The sequence below is a fragment of the Mesoplodon mirus genome, assembly GCF_964341445.2.
Source record: "Mesoplodon mirus genome assembly, chromosome: 12".
Lineage (NCBI taxonomy): Eukaryota > Metazoa > Chordata > Mammalia > Artiodactyla > Ziphiidae > Mesoplodon > Mesoplodon mirus.
The window spans coordinates 52084840-52106187 of record NC_138988.1 but is presented as its reverse complement, the minus strand read 5'-3'; the positions used below and the strand labels follow the sequence as shown (position 1 = coordinate 52106187).

At 40.8% G+C, this 21348-nt stretch overlaps 1 protein-coding gene across 1 annotated transcript in view; it reads left to right on the top strand.

Annotated features, from left to right (window-relative positions):
- The first annotated feature begins 6644 nt into the window (after nt 1-6644).
- Nucleotides 6645-21348, top strand: part of FBXL2 (F-box and leucine rich repeat protein 2) — an 84402-nt gene continuing 69698 nt past the window's right edge. The window contains 1 exon segment of the mRNA XM_082637155.1: nt 6645-6720. Coding sequence (XP_082493281.1) covers nt 6718-6720 — 3 coding nt within the window. The 5' untranslated portion in view covers nt 6645-6717.

Here is a 21348-nt window from a genome sequence, read left to right as displayed (position 1 = left end):
TATCTTTTCAAATTAGTGTTTTTGTTTCCCTTCAGAAGAATACCCTGAAGTGGAATTCCTGGATCATATGGTAGTTCTATTTTTAATTTTTTGAGGAACCTCCATACTGTTTTCCACAGTGGCTGTACCAATTTACATTCCCATTAACAGTGCACAAGGGTTCCCTTTTCTCCACATCCTTGGCAGCACTTGTTATTTGTTGTCTTTTTGATAATAGCCATTCTGACAGGTGTGAGGTGGTATCTCATTGTGGTTTTGCTTTGTATTTTTCTGATGAGTAGTGATGTTGAGCATCTTCTCCTGTGCGTGTTGGCTGTCTGTATGTGTTATTTGGAAAAATGTCTATTCAGGTGCTCTGCCCATTTTGTTTGTTTGTTTGTTTTTGTTTTAATTGGGTTGTTTGTTGATGTTGAGTCATATAAGTTCTTTGCATATTTTGGATATTAACCCCTTATCAGATATATGTTTTGGGAACTCTTCTGCCATTCAATAGGTGGTCTTTTCATTTTGTTGATAGTCTCCTTTGCTGTGTGCTTTTCAGTTTAATGTAGTCCCATTTGTTTATTTTTGCCTTTGTTTCCTTTGCCTAGGGAGACATATCCAAAAAACCATTACTAAGACCAATGACTAAGAGCTTACAGCCTATGTTTTCCTCTAGGAGTTTTATGGTTTCAGGACTTATATTTAAGTTCTTTTTAAAATTTTTTAAAATTAATTATTTTTGCCACACTGCGTGGCTTGTGTGATTTTAGTTTCCTGACCAGGGACTGAACCCAGGCCCTTGGCAGTGAGAGCATGGAGTCCTAACCACTGGACTGCTAGGGAATTCCCTTAAGTCTTTAATCCATTTTGAGTTTTTTTTTTTTGTATGGTGTGAGAGAGTAGTCCAGTTTGATTCTTTTGTATGTATCTGTCCAGTTTCCCCAACACCATTTATTGAAGAAGTTCTCATTTTCTCATTGTATATTCTTGACTCCTTTGTTGTAGGGCAAGTTATTAATTTCCCTTATAAATGTGGGTTCATTTCTGGGCTCTCTGTTATGTTCCGTTGATCTATGTGTCTGTATTTGTTCTGGTACCATACTGTTTTGATCACTGTAGCTTTGTAGTGTAATTTGAAATCAGGGAGCATGATTCCTACAGCTTTGTTCTTCTTTCTCAAGATTGTTTTGGCTATTTGGAGTCCAGGGGGCCCCGGCTCTGTTGCCAGCCTGCTGGTGGGTGGGTAAGCCCCTGGAGATAATAGGGTCCCCAACCTTACTTGTTACAATAGTAAGTAAGTTTTGCGACCCATTCTGTGTCACTGAAATGGGCTGCCAATCTTTTTGACCCCAGGAACTGGTTTCGTGGAAGACAGTTTTTCCACGGACCTGGGTTGGGGGGTGGTTTTGGGATGATTTGAGCGCATTACATTTATTGTGCACTTTATTTCTATTATTATTACATTGTAATATATAATGAAATAATTATACAACTCACCATAATGCAGAATCAGTGGGAACCCTGAGCTTGTTTTCCTGCAACTAGATGGTCCCATCTGGGGGTGATGGGAGACAGTGACACCCAAAGTGTGTTGCTTATGTCAAGTGTACTCCGTAATCCGTTTTGGTTGCTGTCACTGCAGAAAACCCTGCTTCACAGAGATAGGATGTTGGAAATGGAAGCAGGCTTTTCAGTGCTTTTGTGGTAATCTCAGGATATTCTGCCTTAACTTTAACCCAGAACGTATGGAGATTTGAAGTTGTCTCAAACATACTTTTAAGGTCACCATCATTTGTGATTTCAAGCAGTTGATTCTCTTCTAGCACAAAGTCAATTCACCTGGCTTATTCACAAATGGGTTACGGATCCATTCCTTCCCAGTTCAGGGGTATTTTGTGGTTGGGAAGTAATGCTCAAATTCTTTTGAAAGCTGAGATAGGTGATCATGCACCAGCTGGGAGAAAGAAGGCCCTGGCTCAGTCTCTTTCAAAATCTCTGCTAATGTTTGAAACATGTCAAGAATCCCAAAGTTAACTTGTTGCCCCCATAAATCCAGTTTGGCTTTGAATGCAGCCACTTTATCTGCCGACTTGAACACAGTTGTCATTCTCCCCTGAAGTGACAGATTGAGTTCGTTAAGCAGGTTGAATATGTGACACAAGTAAGCAAGTTTTGCGACCCATTCTGTGTCACTGAAATGTGCTGCCAGTGGTGACTGTTTTTCTAAAAGAAGTCTCTGGAGCAGCTCTCATAACTCAAAAACTCTGGCCAGTGATCTACCTTTAGAAAGCCATCTCACTTCTGTGTATAAGAGAAGATGTGTGTGTTCTGCGTCCATCTCCTCACAGAGCTGTGCAAACAGATGTGAGTTAAGGGCATGTACTTTAATGTACACGCAGTCAAACCTCTCTGCTAATGATAATCTGTATTTGCAGCCACTCCCCAGCGCTAGCATCACCACCTCAGCTCCACCTCAGATCATCAGGCATTAGATTCTCATAAGGAGTGCACAGCCTAGATCCCTTGAACGTGCATTTCACAGTAGGGTTTGCATCCCTCGCATGCGCAGTTCACCGCAGGGTTCGTGCTCCTATGAGAATCTAATGCTGCCGATGATCTGAAACGAGGCAGAGCTCAGGTGGTAATGCAAGCAATGGGGAGCGGCTGTAAATACAGATGAAGCTTGACTTGCTCGCCCACCGCTCACCTCCTGCTGCGTGGCCCCATTCCTAACAGGCCATGGACTGTTACGGGTCTGTGGCCCAGGGGTTAGGGACCCCTGGGCTGGAGGGAGGACTCCAGAATGGTGCTTGCATCAGTGTCGTTGTGGTAGGACAAACTCCCCCAAATGGCTACTAGCAGCATCTGTGTCCCCAGGAGGTGTCTCGGTTGCTTTCTGCCTCTTTCGGAGGTTCTCCAAAGTCAGCAAATGGATCTGAACCAGGCTCCTTTGAAATTCCTGCCTCTCAGCCGAGTCTTGGAGTATGTGAGATTTTGTGTGTGCCCTTTAAGAGCAGAGTCTTTGTTTCCTACAGCCCTCTGGCTCTCCTATGCAAGCTCCACTGGCCTTCAAAGCCAGATGTTCTGGGAACTCGTTTTCCTGGTGCAGTACCCCAGGGTGGTGAGCCCAATCTGAGGCTAGGATCCCTAACTCCTTGGGGAGAACCTCTGTAATTATGATTATCTTCTCATTTGTGGGTTACCTACCTGAGGGTATGGGTCTTGGCTATATTGCATCTTTGCCCCTCCTATCCATCTCATTATGGTTCCTTTTTCATATCTTTAGTTGTGAAAAATCTTTTCTGCTGGTCTTTAGTTTGTTCTCATAGATAGTTGCTCTGTAAATAGTTATGATTTTGGTTTGCCCATGGGAGGAGGTGAGCTCAGGGTCTTCCTCCTGTGCCATCTTGGCCACCCTTGATTATCTTTTCGTACGCTATTTGCCATCTGTATATCTTCTTTGATGAAGTGTCTGTTCAGATCTTTTGATCATTTTTAAGTTGGGTTGTTTGTTTTCTTATTGTTGAGTTTTAAAAGTGCTTTGTATATTCTGGATACAAGTTCTTTATCAGATATGTGTTTGGCAGATACATTCTCCCAATCTGTGGCTTATTTTTTTAATTGTCTTAAACTGCCTTCATTTTTACTACTTTTTTCTTCAACATATGACATGGCTGTGGAGAAATTGGTATCCTTACACACTGTTGGTGGGAATATAAAATGGTGCAGCCACTTTGGAAAGCACTCTGGCAGTACCTCAAATGCTGAAACAGAGTTACCTTATGACCCAGAAATTTTACTTCTAGATATATACCCTAGATACACACCCAAGAGAAACAGAAACACGTGTCTGTATGAAAATGTATTCAGGACTTCCCTGGAGGTCCAGTGGTTAAGACTCTGTGCTCCCAATGAAGGGGGCATGGGTTTGATCCCTGGTCAGGGAAGATCCTGTATGCCACATGGCATGGTCAAAAAAAAAGTGTTCATAAATATTCATAGCAGCATTATTCACGACAGCCAAAAAGATGGAAATGACCATCAGTGAACAAATGGATAAGCAAAACTGTGGTATATCCTTTCAAGGAATATTATTTGACCATAAAAAGGAATGAAGTACTGGTACATGCTACAACTTGGATGAATCTTGAAAATGTGCTAAGTGAAAGAAGCCAGTTTCAAAATCCTAATTATTGTATGAATACATTCATATAAACTTTTAGAAAGGGAAATCTATATATTATACAATGGAATGTTATTCAGTGTTTAAAAAGAAGAAAATCCTGCCGTTTGTGACATGGATGAACCTTGAGGATACTATGCTAATTGAAAGAAACTGGACACAGAAAGACAAATACTGCATGATCTCACTTATATGTGCATTCTAAAATAGTCAGACGCACAGAGGTAGAGAGTGGAATGGTGGTTACCAGGGGTTGGGGGTAGAGGGAAATGAGGAGATGCTGGTCAAGGGGTACAAAATTTCAGTTATGCAAGATGAATAGGTTTTGGATATCTAATGTATAACAATGTGAATATAGTCAACAATACTGTTTTGTGTACTTCACATTTGCTAAGAAGGTAGATCTTAAGAGTTATCACTGAAAGAAAGAGAGAAAGAAAAATAGTGGTAACTATGTGAGGTAATGGGTATGTTAACTGAATTGTCATTATTTCACAGTGGATACATATATCAAATCATCACGTTGTACACCTTAAATATGTACAATTTTAAATTGTCAATATACCTCAGTAAAGCTGGGGAAAAAAGAATAAATGGATTCAAAGTGAAAAGTTCCAAAGAGGGATATATCATATTGATACAAAGACAAATTGTCAAGATTAATTAAAGTTGAGAGTATGTATGAGCAATAACATAGCTTTTAAAAAAACACAGCTTGGGCTTCCATGGTGGTGCAGTGGTTAAGAATCCACCTGCCAGTGCAGGGGACACGGGTTCGAGCCCTGGTCCGGGAAGATCCCACATGCCGCGGAGCAACTAAGCCTGTGTGCCACAACTACTGAGCCTGCACTCTAGAGCCCGCAAGCCACAAGTACTGAGCCCATGTGCCACAACTACTGAAGTCCGCGCACCTAGAGCTGGTGCTCTGCAACAAGAGAAGCCACCACAGTGAGAAGCCCGCACACTGCAACGAAGAGTAGCCCTCACTCACCAGAACTAGAGAAAGCCCGCATGCAGCAACAAAGGCCCAGCTCAGCCTAAAATAAATAAATAAATTTTAAAATTTATAAAAACAAAACAAAAAAACCACACAGCTTTATTGAAATATAACTCATATACTATGCATTTCACACAAACTGTATAACGCAGTGGTTTTTAGTATATTCATAGATGTGTGCAACCACCACCACAATCAACTTTAGAACACTTTCATCACCTCAAAAAGAAACCTCGTACCCTTTAGTTATTATCTCTTCCTCCACCACTCCTACCCCAGCTGTGAACAACCAGTAATCTACTTTCCATCACTACAAATTCTCTTCCTCTTCATAGGGCTTTCTGGTGTTGATTGTTGAGGGCTACAGTTGTCCATTTGTTTAGGGAGAGTAAGAAACTTGGATCAAAAGTCTTATTGGGGCTGTATTTAAGTGTGGGATGTCTATTAGACGTTCAAGGGGAGATGTCAGATCTGCTGTTGAGTATGTCTCTTCATAGACTTAATGGGCTGGATTTGAGGGTATCTAAAGTTCCTGTCAACCATATTAAAAACATCCAACAAGTTGCTGAATGATTTAATAAATTAGAGTGTATACATACAATGCTATCACATGAATTGGCATGCAAGGATAATTTTTAAATTGAAAAAAGTAGATAATAAAAGTGCATATGGTTTGCTTCCATTTCCAAGAATACAATGTAATATAATAATATACATTTTGTTGCGGGCTTGGAAGCAGATAGACTAAAATATAAGCAGTGGTTATATCAGGTGCTGAGATTTGGTGTGGTTTTATTCTTTTTAAGTCGTTATTGTTTAAAATGTCTCCAGGACTTCCCCAGTGGCACACAGGTTAAGAATCTGCCTGCTAATGCAGGGGACACAGTTTGAGCCCTGGTCCGGGAAGATCCCACATGCCGCGGAGCAACTAAGCCCGTGCGCCACAACTACTGAGCCTGTGCTCTAGAGCCCGTGAGCCACAACTACTGAAGCCTATGCGCCTAGAGCCCGTGCTCCGTAACGAGAGAAGCCACCACAGTGAGAAGCCTGTGCACCACAACAAAGAGTAGCCCCGGCTCACTGCAACTAGAGAAAGCCCGCGTGCAGCAACGAAGACCCAACGCAGCCAAAAATAAATAAATAAATAAATTTACATAGATAAATAAAATGTCTCAAATAATCATGTGTTACCTGTGTAATCAAGGTAACTTAAATAAGGTTTCTTAAATAAGGTAAGTCCATAAAGGTCTTTCCCATCAGGTCAGTCTGCGGCTGGGTCATCTGTCAGGTGAAGGATGTCAAGGTGATCAGGGTGATGAGGGACAGATGCAAAGGCGGAAAGCCAAAGAGGCCCCGCCCAAGAGCCGAGTCGTGGGGGGCGGGGGGCGGTCCAAAGGGCACCGCCCCTGCGCGTCATGTGCTGTCCGGCAGCCAATAGCCGCCTCCGAGCCCACCTAGGGGACGGGGCGGGGCGCCCAGTTGGCGTCACCAGGACAACGGGCGTTGCCGGCGCCGTGTGACTCTGGGCTGTGGGCGCGCTTGTGGCTCTTCGGCCATGGTGAGTTTGGGGCCCTTGCAGCCCGGCCGCCTGGCCCTTCCCCGCCCGGGCTGGGTCGCAGGGCGGCCGCCTTATGGGCTGGGGCGGGCAGCGCCGGGGTCGCAGAGAGGCCGGGCTGCGGCCTGCGGGGCTGCCGGGCAGAGCAGGACTGGGCGGACCCGCGGGAGGGGGACCCCTTGGAGAGCCGGAGCGCCCGCCCGCTGCCCAGGGCCGCGTTCTCACCTTTGAGTGCCTGGCTGGGACCCTCAACCGGCCGGTCGCCGGACAGCGTGACGCTGTTTGGCCCCGGCGAGCCTAGGAAGCCACTGAGAGAGGGTGTGGTTAGAAAGAAATAAAAAAGGATATGTATGAATATCATATGCCATATATATTCATACCAACGCTATATTGCAGTCTACGTGCTTCCTGTCTTGTTTTTATGCAGTTATGTTAGTAATATACAAATAGGTATTTCTTTGAAATTTATCATTCTGACAGGTTTTTTAGCATGTGGAAATTTAAATTTGTAATTTTGGAGATTCCTCCCTCCTTTTTAAAAATGGGGACATTAAGCTGGAGTTTTTTCGTGCATGCAGCACCCTCACTCAGGGATTCAATTCATAATTAGTGCGTGGTAAACGTCTTAAATCATTACCTTTATTCAATAAACTTGAGAGTGAATGGACATTCCCACCTGGTCCCCATTAAGCACGTTTTTTAAAAACCTAACCTGAAGACTCAGCTCAGGTATTGGCTTGAATAGGCAGGATTCAGGGAATTGCCAACCAGATGTGTGAATTCTCCAGAAGCCTCCAAAGGGTGTGAAAGAAGAGAGGGGCTGGATTCTCTGCTTGGGGACACACCTTTGGTATAGAATATTTGAGAGGGAGTGGGGGTGGGGAATAAGAAAACGCCTAGTTTGAGAAACAGTTTCTTTAACTGTTCGTAATTTCGTATAGATTTGCTCCTTATCTGCAGGGGTTAGTGGAAGAGCTAATAAGCTGAGGATGCAGGGTGCTCCCCAAGTGGCAGTCAGCCTTCTGGAGAGAGAAACTGCCCATGGGAATCCTGGCTAGCTCTGCGTTTTCTTAATAATTAAGGTAGTAAGGGAATGTGGATGATCTGTGTCTCATTGACTCTGGAAAAACAACCGCCAGGTGTGTGGCCTGTTGATAGCAGGAAAAAAAAATAACCCACAAATTAACAGCAGTGCCTTCTTTATTTTGTGTGTGTTTCTTTCAAATTCTGAATTGCTTTAAGTGAAAATTAATGGAGCCAGCAAGAGTTTCAGGAAATGAATTTTACAAAAATCTAAGTGTTTTAAATGTTGCAGTGCCTTGCTTTTACATGTTATCTGTGTGAAAAGCCCTTATGATTATAGGAAGGAGAAAAAGAATATTCAGGAGTTACATATTCACAGCTTTCTCTCTGAAGTCTCATATTCCTCCTGTTGTCCATTTTCCTTTTCTTCTCCTTTGTCTACCCCTTCCATCCTGACCTACAGTCCACCTTGATTCACTGTTGTAAATTTTAGAGTTTTATTTACTCTAAAATAAAAGCATTTTATTGTACTTATGTACTAGTGGTTGCTTTGCTAAACTTAGAAACGCTTTGCTTTTTGTATATCTTCAAACATTAAGAATTTAATTCATGGAAGGGATTTAATTGGGTGGTAAGATGATGCCTCGGCTCCAGGGGAAAAGGGGAATGGTTGGTATAGCAGCGGGGATGAGGAGGCTCCTTCTGTAATCCCCCAAACTGTATTCGAGATCATAACATAACCCTTCATTAAATGCTTGAATCTAAACATACAGCTTTAGCATTTGATATTTATGACTTTGCACATGAATTTTGGAGCTCTGCTTAGCTATTTTTCAGTGAAAGTTTCTTCAGTTTAGCCACTTGTTTCTATTGAATCTAAATAATAATGAGAGCTGACATTTATTGTGTACATTTTGTGTGAGACATTTTTATAAGCACCTTAACGTGTCTTAATTAACCATCACAACCACCTTATAAGGAGAATACCTTTTCCCCATTTGAGAGATGAGGAAATTGAGGCACAGAGAGGTAAAGTAACTTGCCCCAGTCACCCAGCCAGATTTCAAAACCAGGCATCTTGTCTCAGAACCTACTTATGGGACTTCCCTAGTGGTGCAGTGGTTAAGCATCTACCTGCTAGTGAAGGGCACACGGGTTCGAGCCCTGGTCCAGGAAGATCCCACAAGCAGCTAAGCCCGTGTGCCACAGCTACTGAGCCTGCGCTCTAGAGCCCATGAGCCACAACTACTGAGCCTGCATACCACAACTACTGAAGCCCGTGCACCTAGAGCCCTGCTCCACAACAAGAGAAGCCACCACAATGAAGAGTAGCCACCGCTCGACACAACTAGAGAAAGCCTGTGCGCAGCAACAAAGACCCAATGCAGCCATAAATAAGTAAATTAGTTAAAAAAAGAACCTGCTTATGGTTTTGGATTATAATGTATAGTGTATCGTTATATGTTCCTCAATATATATGCTATTTATATGTTAGGAAATTAGTTTTCTCTCTTACTTGGATTTTAATGTTTTGAGCACTTATGTATACAAACACTTGTATTTTGTTGTTCTTGGCACTGGACTGGATGCTGTAGAACAGAGTAGGCACTCCTAACCTTCTCTCCTCTCCTCTTTCACACAGATGAGATGAAGAGACATCAGTGAAGACAGATTATTGGATTAGGGTTCATACTCCTGGCTGTGATAGCATTTAAAGTTTCTCCTGTCATTTCAGTTTGTGCTCAGGAATTGGCACCTGCTTTTGTGAATCACAAAGACCAGCTTTTTTTTTTTTTTTAATTTTATTGAAGTGTAGTTGATTTGCAATGTGGTGCCAATCTCTGCTGTACAGCAAAGTGACTCAGTTATACACATACAAACATTCTTTTTTTTTAATATTCTTTTCTATTATGATTTATCCCAGGAGATTGGATATAGTTCCCTGTGCTATACAGTAGGACCTTGTTGTTTACCCATTCTATATATAATAGTTTGCATCTGCTAACCCCAAACTCCCACTCCATCCCTCCCCTAACCCCCTCCCCCTTGGCAGCCACAAGTCTGTTCTCTATGTCCGTGAGTCTATTTCTGTTTCATAGATAGGTTCACTTGTGTCATGTTGTAGATTCCACATATAAATGATATCATATGGTATTTGTCTTTCTCTTTCTGACTTACTTCACTTAGCATGATAATCTCTGGTTGTATCCATGTTGCTGCAAATGGCATTATTTCATTCTTTTTTATGGCTGAGTAAGTAGTATTCCATTGTATATATGTACCACATCTTCTTTATCCATTCATCCGTCAGTGGACATTTAGGTTGTTTCCATGTCTTGGCTATTGTGAGTAGTGCTTCTATGAACATAGGGGTGCGTGTATCTTTTTGAATTATAGTTTTCTCTGGGTATATGCCCAGGAGTTGGATTGTTGGATCATATGGTAATTCGATTTTTAGTTTTCTGAGGAACCTCCATACTATTTTCCACAATGGCTGCACCAACTTACATTCCCACCGACAGTGTAGGAGGTTTCCCTTTTCTCCACACCCTCTCTAGCACGTGTTATCTGTAGACTTTTTATTTTTTTTTTTGCCGTACGTGGGCCTCTCACTGTTGTGGCCTCTCCTGTTGCGGAGCACAGGCTCAACGGCCATGGCTCTTGGGCCTAGCCGCTCCACGGCATGTGGAATCTTCCCGGACCGGGACACGAACCTATGTCCCCTGCATCGGCAGGCAGACTCTCAACCACTGCGCCACCAGGGAAGCCCCTATTTGTAGACTTTTTAATGATGGCCATTCTGACCAGTGTGAGGTGGTACCTCACTGTAGTTTTGATTTGCATTTCTCTCATGATTAGTGATGTTGAGCATCTTTTCATGTGCCTACTGGCCATCTGTATGTCTTCTTTGGAGAAATGCCTATTAAGGCAGTGATCCCCAACCTTTTTGGCACCAGGGACTGGTTTCATGGAAGACAATTTTTCCATTGGGGTGGGGGGTGCGGTAATGCAAGTGATGGTTAGCGGCATATGAAGCTTCCCTCACTTGCCCACTGCTCACCTTCTGCTGTGTGGCCCCGTTCCTAACAGGCCACGGACCAGTAGTGGTCCACGGCCTGGGAGTTGGGGACCCCTGTATTAAGGTTTTCTGCCCATTTTTCTTTTTTAAAAAAATATTTTTTTGATGTGGACCATTTTTTAAAGTCTTTATTGAATTTGTTACAATATTGCTTCTGTTTTACGTTTTGGTTTTTTGCCCACAAGGTATGTGGGAATCGTAGCTCCCTGACCAGGGATCAAACCCGCACCCCCTGCATTAGAAGGTGAAGTCTCAACCACTGGACTGCCAGGGAAGTCCCCTTCTGCCCATTTTTCGATTGGGTTGTTTGTTTTTTTGTTGTTGAGTTGTATGAGCTGTTTGTATATTTTGGAGATTAAGCCCTTATTGGTCTCATCATTTGCGAATATTTTCTCCCATTCTGTAGGTTGTCTTTTCTTTTCTTCCTTTTTTTTTTTTTTCCTATGGTTTCCTTTGCTGTGTAAAAGCTTGTAAGTTTATTAGGTCCCATTTGTTTATTTTTGTTTTTATTTCTATTGCCTTGGGAGACTGACCTAAGAAAACATTGGTATGATTTATAAGACCAGCTTTTAATGTAAAGCCATTTAGATTTGGGGGATGAAACTATTTTTAAAAGTAAAATTTTATTTTCTGAGATTTTTCCTAATAAAAAATTTCACATTTATTTTAGTTGTATATGCTAAGACTGTTACAAAAAGACATCAAATAACTATTTAAACTTTAATTCATATGGATTAAAATATATATGTTGGGATACCTCTTGTCATCAGGTTTTTGTTATTGCTTACCACTTTAGCTTGTAAGGCAGATTTATTTTTTGGAAATAATAAAATAACGTATCATACAGTTTTCCCATTTTAATTCACTTTATTTGGATTTTCTCCCTATTTTGGCCTTTCTTTTCTGTATTTGCCTGTGGTTAGGACTTCTCAGAGGTGTTGAGAAGCACAATAAAATATATTTTATTTTACAGGCAGTTTTGGTCTCTGCCATCACATGGTATAGTTAAGAGGGATTATATAATGAGATCTGTGTTAATAGATATGACAAGACATTTCTCTATGTATTAATTTTTCTACTCTTGTCAAAATTGGTCTTGCTTTTGGCTGCACTGGGGTGGGGGACACATAATTTTTAGTAATTGTAACAATAACTCGTTTTCATGGAACCGTTCCACTGTGCCCAGTTTTAGGCTGATCACTTCATGTTTATCTCATTTAACCCTTCTAACATCGCTATGAGATTAACATCACTGTACCCACTTAACAGGCCTAGTTGATTAGGCAGTTTGCCCAAGGTCACATAGTTGGTGAGTGGCAGAGCCAGGATTTGAACTCAACTAGTCTGTCTCCAAAGTCTGACGTCTTAACCATCGCACCATGGTTTCTTCCCAAACTAAAGATTGTGCCCAGTGCCTGGCATGAACATACTACCCCAAGATTAAGAGTCTTGGTGTCTTGTCAGCTGAGCCAGCAAGCTCTTTTTCTTTTATGACAGACTCTCTGTATGATGTTGTGTAATGACATCCTGAAGGATTTACTTGGCTTTTTTTTTTTTTTTTTTTTTAATACCAGTACAGACCACCAAAGCTCAGATATGGGCAGCCAGGGGTTGGGCTACACTTTTACTTCTGCCTTCCCTGCCTCATTTTGTGTCTCACCTCTACCCTGTGTAGTGTCTACCTCAGCCACTGCCACTTCCAGCACTGGGGTGGTTGGAGCAGGGGGGTCTAGGGAAGCAGAACAGGGCAGTCATTGGGAAAGCTTTTGTGGGGTCACACTCATGGTTCAAACCCAGCTTTTCCAGTTCTCAGTGCTGCCCGTGTAATTGTGTCTTTCTATTAAATTTTCTGTCTCATGGTTTTCTAGACAGCAAATATTTGTGTGTCCCACTATGTGCCAGTCACTGCTTTAGGCAGTGGGTATCCAGTAGTGAATGAAACAGGGAAGCCTCTGCCCTCATGGAGTTTACGTTCTAGCAGTGGGAAGACAGATAATAAACATACAGATAAGGTGGTGAAGAGTGCTTTGGAGAAAAAGAAAGCTGAGTAAGAGAAAGGAAGTTTTGCAGGATGGGTGAGTGGATGAGAAGTGGGAGGACTTGCTTTTTATGTAGGTGGAAGGGAAGGCCTCTCTGATAAGGTGACATCTGAGCAGAGGATATGTCATGGGAATGCCTAGAGAAAGACCATTTCAGGAAAGGACACAAGTGTAAAGGTCCTGGGGCACTGCCTGGTGTGTTGGAGAAACAGCAAGGAAAACAGTGAGGCTGGAGTGGAGTAAGACATGGCAAGAGGGAAGACCAAGGTAGTCGGTGAGACCAGATTGCCTAGGACTTATAAACCATGTAAAGGAGTTTGCCTTTCCCTTTGAGGGAAGGGGAAATGATTGGTAAAGTTTAAGAAGAATGACAGAATATGACTTATATTTTATAAAAGGACCATTCTGTCTGCTATGTGGAAAATACATGTGGGGTAGGAGGGAGGGGAGAAAGGACAAGAACAGAGGAGACCAGAGAGGACATTATTGGTGCAGTCATCCATAGGATTGGCTGTGGAATAGAAAAGGAAGTCAAGGATGGTTCAGTGATTTGAGCCTGAGCAATAGGAACAGGTTGTCATTTGCTGAGATGAAGACTGTGGGAGGAGTAAATTTAGCGTAGGGATGAAGAAAGGAGTTGGTTTTGGACTTGATAAATTTGTGATCCTTATTAGACATCTAAAATCGAAAGGCATCTAAAGACACACAATTATGTTTTCAGAAACAGTGGGATATTTTAAAAACACAAACTTAATTGAATATTGAAATAATTAGATTTGGAAGAGACTTTTGAGTTTCTCTAGTACAGTCCTTTCATTTTACAAATTAGAAATACTGAGAGGTTAAATGCCTTCCCCAGAGTCAAAAAGCCCTTACTACCTGTTGTGCAGTACAAAGAACCCTAGACTTGGAGTCAGGAGATACAAGTTTATACCGTAGTTTTTCTGGGGTTTTTTTTTTTGGTTGTTGTTTGTTTGTTTTTAGTGCTAAACCTTGGGCAAGTCATTTATCTGCTCCAAGTCTGTTTTTCTTCTATCCTAATGGATAATAAAGACTTCCACTTTCTGTTAGGACTTGGAAAGTTGCAAAAATTAGACATTGCTGTTTCTACCCTAACAGTGGGAAAAGATAGAGAAGCTAGAAAATCTCAGGTCTTTAAAAACCCTCTAGAGAGCTGAGGACACAAAGAAATCTAAATGAATTAAAATCCAGGATGTAATGTGCCCTTCCCAGAAAAAAGGAGACACATAGGTAACTTTCATCCGTGGTGGGGACAGCAGGAGGAAGAAGACTCTGCTATAGACAGCTTGGAGAAATCAGCCAAACTTTTACTGCATGGTGGCTGGAGTGACATTTGGAACCCTGAGGAGCCCCAGCCACAGAGCTAGGCTGCACCTCCCTCTCTTTCCCATGGGCCTTCACTGAGTACGTGGATGTAGACCTGTGCTGGAGGCTGGGGCCAAGGGAAGAGAGCTGAGAACATCCTTGAGGTGGGCGGAGCCTTCTGAAGGCTTGGGGCGGGGCAGGAGAGTCAGCAGAAACCTCTCTGAGGCGCTAGGGGCTTCCGCCAAGTGTAAGGCAGGGCCACAATGGATGGGGCCCGTGGGAGAGCTGAGAAATGTCCCTCTGTGGCTATCCAGGTTTTCAATCAGGACAAGGCAAAAGGCTTTCAGACGGTGGAGTTAGAGTAACAGGGCAGAGAGAGAGCTCCTTAAGGAACGGACAGTAGAGGGTGCCTCTGCAGAGCAAAGTACTCCCCAGCTGGCAGCCAGAATGTAAAACAGAGAGTTCTCACTAGCAGCCTGGTTGTACAGCTCAAAGAGATCTGTGAAGTTTTACTAGTGCTCAGATCCCAACTTCTCCTGAAGGTGAGGTTCTGATGTCACCCTAAAAAAATTTTAAACCATACTTGAACTGAATCTGACTAATGCTACAACAAATCTGAAACCCAGGTCAACTAGAGATTAAAAGGATTCAGTACCCGCCCCCCCCCGCCCCCCAGCAACCTAATTGAAGGAGGAACTGCCCTTTATGGAGGTAAATTACTTTAAAAAAATTCAGGTGTAATTGACATATAACATATTAGTTTAAGCTGTACAACAGAATGATTTGATATTTGTATATATTGTAAATGATCACCACAATAAGTCTAGTTAACATCTGTCACCATACATAGTTAGAGAATTTTTTTTCTTGTGAGGAGAATTTTTAAGATTTACTCTTCTAGCACTTTCAAATATGCCATACAGTAGTAACAACTATAGTTACCATGCTGTATATTATATCCCCATGACTTATTCATGTTATAACTGGAAGTTTGTACCTTTTGACCCCCTTCACCCATTTTGCCCACCCTCCCATTCCCCACCTCTGGAACCATAAATCTGTATATATATGAGCTCATTTTTTTTTTTATGATTACACATATAAGATCGTTTGTCTTTTTTCTTTCAAAGTGTTTGTCTTTCATTGTGTGACTTATTTCACTTAGCATAATGCCCTCAAAGTCCATCCATGTTGTTGCAAGTGTGAAAAATTTCCTTCTTTTTTATGGTTGAATAATATTCCATTGTATATATCTACCATATTTTCTTTATCCATTCATTTATCGATAGACATTTCAGTTGTTTCCATATCTTGGCTATTGCACATAATGCTTCAGTGAACATAGGAGTGCCTATATCTTTTGAAACAATGTTTTTGTTTTCTTCAGAAAAATACCCTGAAGTGGAATTCCTGGATCGTATGGTAGTTCTGTTTTTTAATTTGTTGAGGAACCTCCATACTGTTTTCCACAGTGGCTGCATCAATTTACATTCCTACCAATAGTGCATAAGGGTTCCCTTTTTTCCACATTCTCACCAACACTTGTTATTTGTTGTCTTTTTGGTAATAGCCATTCTGACAGGTGTGAGGTGGTATCTCATTGTGGTTTTGATTTGTATTTCCCTGATGATTAGTGATGTTGAGCACCAATTCATGTACTTGTTGGCCATCTGTATGTCTTTGGAAAGATACCTACTTAGATCCTTTCCCCATCTTTTAATTGGATTTCTTGTTGGATAGTAACTTCTTATCAAATACATGATTTGCAAAATCATTCAGTAGGTTATATTTTCATTTTGTTGATGGTTTGCTTTGCTGAGCAGAAGCTTTTTAGTTTGATGTAGTCCAACTTGTTTATTTTTGCTTTTGTTGCCTTTTCTTTTGGTGTCAAGTCCAAAAAATCATCTCCATAACTTATATCAAGGAGCTTACAGCCTGTTTTTTTCTAGGAGTGTTATGTTTTCAGATCTTACATTGAAAGCCTGTTATCCATTCTAAGTTAATTTTTGTGTATGGTATAAGACAGGGATCCAGTTTCATTCTCTTGCATGTGGCTGTCCAGTTTTCCCAGCACCATTTATTGAAGAGACTGTCTTTTCTCCATTGTATATTCTTTCTTCCTTTGTCATAAGTTAATTAACTATAAGTGTGTGGGTTTACTTCTGGGCTGTCTGTTCTGTTCCATTGATCTGTGTGTCTGTTTTTCTACTAGTACCATAGTTTTTTTTTTTTTTTTTTTTTTTGCGGTATGCGAGCCTCTCACTGTTGTGGCCTCTCCCGTTGCGGAGCACAGGCTCTGGACGCGCAGGCTGAGCAGCCGTGGCTTACGGGCCTAGCTGCTCGGCGGCATGCGGGATCTTCCCGGACTGGGGCACGAACCCGTGTCCCCTGCATTGGCAGGTGGACTCTCAATGACTGCGCCACCAGGGAAGCCCTAGTACCATACTTTTTGATTACTCTAGCTTTGTAGTATACTCTGAAGTCAGGGAGCATGATTCCTCCAGCTCTGTTCTTCTTTCCCAAGATGGTTTTAGTTATTCGAGGTCTTTTGTGTTTCCATACAAATTTTGAGATTATTTGTTCTAGTTCTATGAAAAGTGCCCTGGGTATATTTTGATAGGGATTGCATTGAATCTATAGATTGCCTTGCGTAGTATGGTCACTTTAACAATATTAATTTTTCCAATACAAGAATACAAGGTATATCTTTTCATCTGTTTGTGTCATCTTCAATTTCTTCACCTTATAGTGTTATAGTCTTTTAATGTCTTAACAGTTTTCCGAATACAGGTCTTTTACCTCCTTAGGTAGGTTTATTTGTAGTTATTTTATTCTTTTTGATGAGATGGTAAATGGGATTGTTTCCTTATCTTTTTTTTTTTAAGATTTAATTTTATTTATTTTTGGCTGCGTTGGGTCTTTGTTGCTGCACGTGGGCTTTCTCTAGTTGTGGCGAGTGGGGGCTACTCTTTGTTGCGGTGCATGGGTTTCTTGTTGCAGTGGCTTCTCTTGTTGCGGAGCACAGGCTCTAGGTATGTGGACTTCAGTAGTTGCAGCACGCAGACTCAGTAGTTGTGGCGCATGGGCTTAGTTGCTCCGCGGCATGTGGGATCTTCCTGGACCAGGGATTGAACCTGTGTCCCGTGCACTGACAGGTGGATTCCTATCCACTGCGCCACCAGGGAAGTCCCTGTTTCCATATCTTACAGTTCATTGTCAATGCATAGAAATGCAACAGATTTCTGTATATCAATTTTGTATCCTGCAACTTTACCAGATTCATTAATAAGCTGTAGTAGTTTCTGGTGGCATCTTTAGGATTTTCTACACTTAGTATCATGCAAACAGTGACAGTTTTACTTCTTCCTTTCCAAATTTGGATTTATTTCTTTTTCTTGTCTGATTGCTGTGGCTAGGACTTCCAGTACTCTGTTGAATAAAAGTGGTGAGAGTGGGCATGTAATTAACCCACCTAAATGCTTTCAGCTTCTCACCATTGAGTATGATATTAGCTGTGGGTTTGTCATATATGGCCTTTAGTATGTTGATGTATGTTTCCTCTAGGCCCACTTTCTAGAGAGTTTTTATCATAAATTGATGTCGAATATTGTCAAAGGCTTTTTCTGCATCTGTTGAAATAATCATATGGTTTTTATTCTTCAGTCTGTTAATGTGGTGTATCACATTGATTTTGCAGATATTGAAAAATTCTTGCATCCCTGGGATAAATCCCACTTGATTATGGCGTATGATTCTTTTAATGTATTGTGGGAATCAGTTTGCTAATATTGTGTTGAGGATTTTTGTATCTTGTTCATCAGTGATATTGGCCTGTAATTTTCTTTTTTTGTGATATCCTTGGTTTTGGTATCAGGGTGATGCTGGCCTCACAGAATGAATTTGGAAGTGTTCCTTCCTCTGCAGTTTCTTTTTTTGGGGAGGGAGAATAGTTTGAGTAGGGTAGGTGTTTAACTCTTCTCTGAATGTTTAGTAGAATTCACCTGTGAAGCCATCTGATCCTGGACTTTTCTTTGTTGGGAGTTTTTAAATTACTGATTCAATTTCATTATTGGTAATTGGTCTGTTCATATTTTCTATTTCTTCCTGGTTCAATCTTGGGAGATTGTACATTTCTAAGAATTTGTCCATTTCTTCTAAGCTGTCCATTTTATTGGCATATAGTTGTTTGATCACTGTTGTCTAATGATCCTTTTATTTCTGTGGTGTCACTTCTTTTTCATCTCTGATTTTATTGGGTTTTCTTGATAAATTTGGCTAAAGGTTTATCAATTTTGTTTATCTTTGCAAAGAACCAACTTTGAGTTTCATTGATCTTTTCTATTTTTTTAGTCTCTATTTCATTTATTTCTGCTCTCATCTTTATGATTTCTTTCCTTCTACTAACTTTGGGTTTTGTTTGTTCTTTCTCTAGTTCCTTTAGATGTAAGTTTAGGTTGTTTGAGATTTTTCTTGTTTCCTGAGGTAAACTTGTATTGCTGTAAACTTCCCTCTTAGAACTGTTTTTGTGGCATCCCAGTGGTTTTGGATCATCGTGTTTTTATTTTCATTTGTCTCTAGGTATTTTTGATTTCCTCTTTGATTTCTTTAATGATCCATTGGTGGTTTAGTAGCATATTGTTTAGCCTCCATGTGTTTGTGTTCATTGCATTTTTTTCCCCTTGTAGTTGATTTTTAGTCTCATAGCATTGTGGTTGGAAAAGATACTTGATATTATTTCAGTTTTCTTAAATTTACTGAGGCTTGTTTTGAAGCCTAACATGTGATCTATCCTGGAGAATGTTCCATGTGCACTTGAAAAGAATGTTTATTCTGCTGCTTCTGGCTGGAATGCTCTTTATGTATCAGTTAAGTCCATCTCGTCTAATGTGTCATTTCAGGCCAGTGTTTCCTTATTGATTTTCTGTCTAGATGATCTGTTCATCTATGTAAGTGAGGTGTTAAATTCCTCTACTATTATGTTACTGTTGATTTCTTTTATGTCTATTAATATTTGCCTTATATATTGAGGTGCTCCTGTGTTGGGTGCATATATATTTACAATTGTTTTGTCTTCTTCTTGGATTGATCTCTTGATCATTATGTAGTGTGCTTCTTTGTAACAATCTTTATTTTAAAGTATGTTTTATCTGATAAAAGTATTGCTATTCTGGCTTTTTTTTTGATTTCCATTTGCATGGAATACCTTTTCCATCCCCTCACTTTCAGTATTTTGTGTCTTTAGATCTGAAGTGAGTCTCTTGTAGGCAGCATATATATGGGTCTTGTTTTTGTATCCATTGAGCCACGCTGTGTCTTTTGATTGGAACATATAGCCTGTTTACAGTTAAGGTAATTATTGATATGTATGTTCTTGTTGCCATTTTTTTAATTGTTTGGGGTTTGTTTTGTTTTGTCTTTTTCTTCTTTTGTTCTTGTGATTTGACTATTTTTAGTGTTATATTTGGATTCCTTTTTCTTTTTTTGTGTATATTTTTGATTTTTGGTTTGTGGTTACCATGAGATTTTTATATAGCAATCTATATATATGTGATTAAGTTGCCGATCTCTTACTTTCAACTGTGTTTTAATAACCCTGTCTTTGTACTCTTCTCCCCTCATAATTACTGTTTTTATATCGTATCTTTTATCTAATTGTTTCTTGATTCCCTTAACTGCTTAAATGATTTTGATAGTGATTTTACTACCTTCGTCTTTTAACCTTCCTACTCACTTTATGCGTGGATGATTCCCTACCTTTACTGTGTGTTTGCCTTTACGGATGAGCTTTTTCATTTCATAATTTTCATGTTTCTCATTGTGGCCTTTTCTTTTTTCACCTGGAGAAGTTCCTTTAATATTTGTTGTAAAGCTGATTTGATGGTGCTGAACTCTTTTAGCTTTTGCTTGTTTGTAAAGCTTTTGATTTTTCTATCAAATCTGAAAGAAAGGCTTTCTGGATAGAGTATTTCTTGGTTGTAGGTTGCAGGTTCTTCCCTTTCATCATTTAAAATATATCATGCCACTCCCTTCTGGCCTGCAGGGTTTCTGCTGAAAAATCAGCTGATAGGCTTATGGGAGTTCCCTTGGATGTTATTTGTTGCTTTTCCCTTGCTGCTTTTAAGATTCTCTCTTTATCTTTAATTTTTTGTCATTTTAATTACAATGTGTCTTGATGTGTTACTCTTTGGGTTAATCCTGTATGGAACTCTCTGTGCTTCCTGGACTTGGATGACTGTTTCCTTTTCCAGGTTAGGGAAGTTTTCACCTGTTATTTCTTCAAATATGTTCTCAGCTCCTTTTTATCTCTCTTCTCCTTCTGGGACCCCTATAATGTGAATATTTGTACACTTGATATTGTCCCAAAGGGCTCTTAAACTGTCCTCATTTCTGTTTATTCTTTTTCCTTTTTTCTGTTTAGTGGCAGTGATTTCTACTACTCCATCTCTCAGCTTGCTGATCCATTTTTCTGTATCATTTAGTCTACTGTAGATTCCTTCTAGTATATTTTTCATTTCAGTTATTGTGTTCTTCATCTTTCTCTTTTTTTTAATGTTTTCTCTTTGTTAAAAACTTTTAACTTCTTACTCTGTGCATCCATCTTGTCCTGAGTTCTTTGATCATCTTTATGATCATTACCCTGGACTCTTTTTTGGGTAGATTGCATGTCTCCACTTCACTAAGTTCTTATTCTAGGGTTTTATCTTGTTCCTTCATTTAGAACATGTTCTTCTGTCACCTCATTTTGCCTAAGTTGCTGTTTGTATTTTTTTTTTTTTTTTTTTTTGCTGTACGTGGGCCTCTCACTGTTGTGCCCTCTCCCATTGCGGAGCACAGGCTCCGGACGCACAGGCTCAGCGGCCATGGCTCACGGGCCCAGCCGCTCCGCAGCATGTGGGATCTTCCCGGACCGGGGCACGAACCCATGTCCCCTGCATTGGCAGGCGGACTCTCAACCACTGCGCCATCAGGGAAGCCCCGCTGTTTGTATTTTTATGTATCTGGTGGGTTAATTACATTTCCTGACCTTGGAGAAGTATTCTTCTGTAGGAGATGTGCTATGCACCCTAGCAGTGCACTCCCCTATCATGGCCAAGCTATATGTTCTAGCAGTTCCCCCTATGAGGGCTGCATGGTTCCTTCTGTTGTGGCAGGCTGACTATGTGG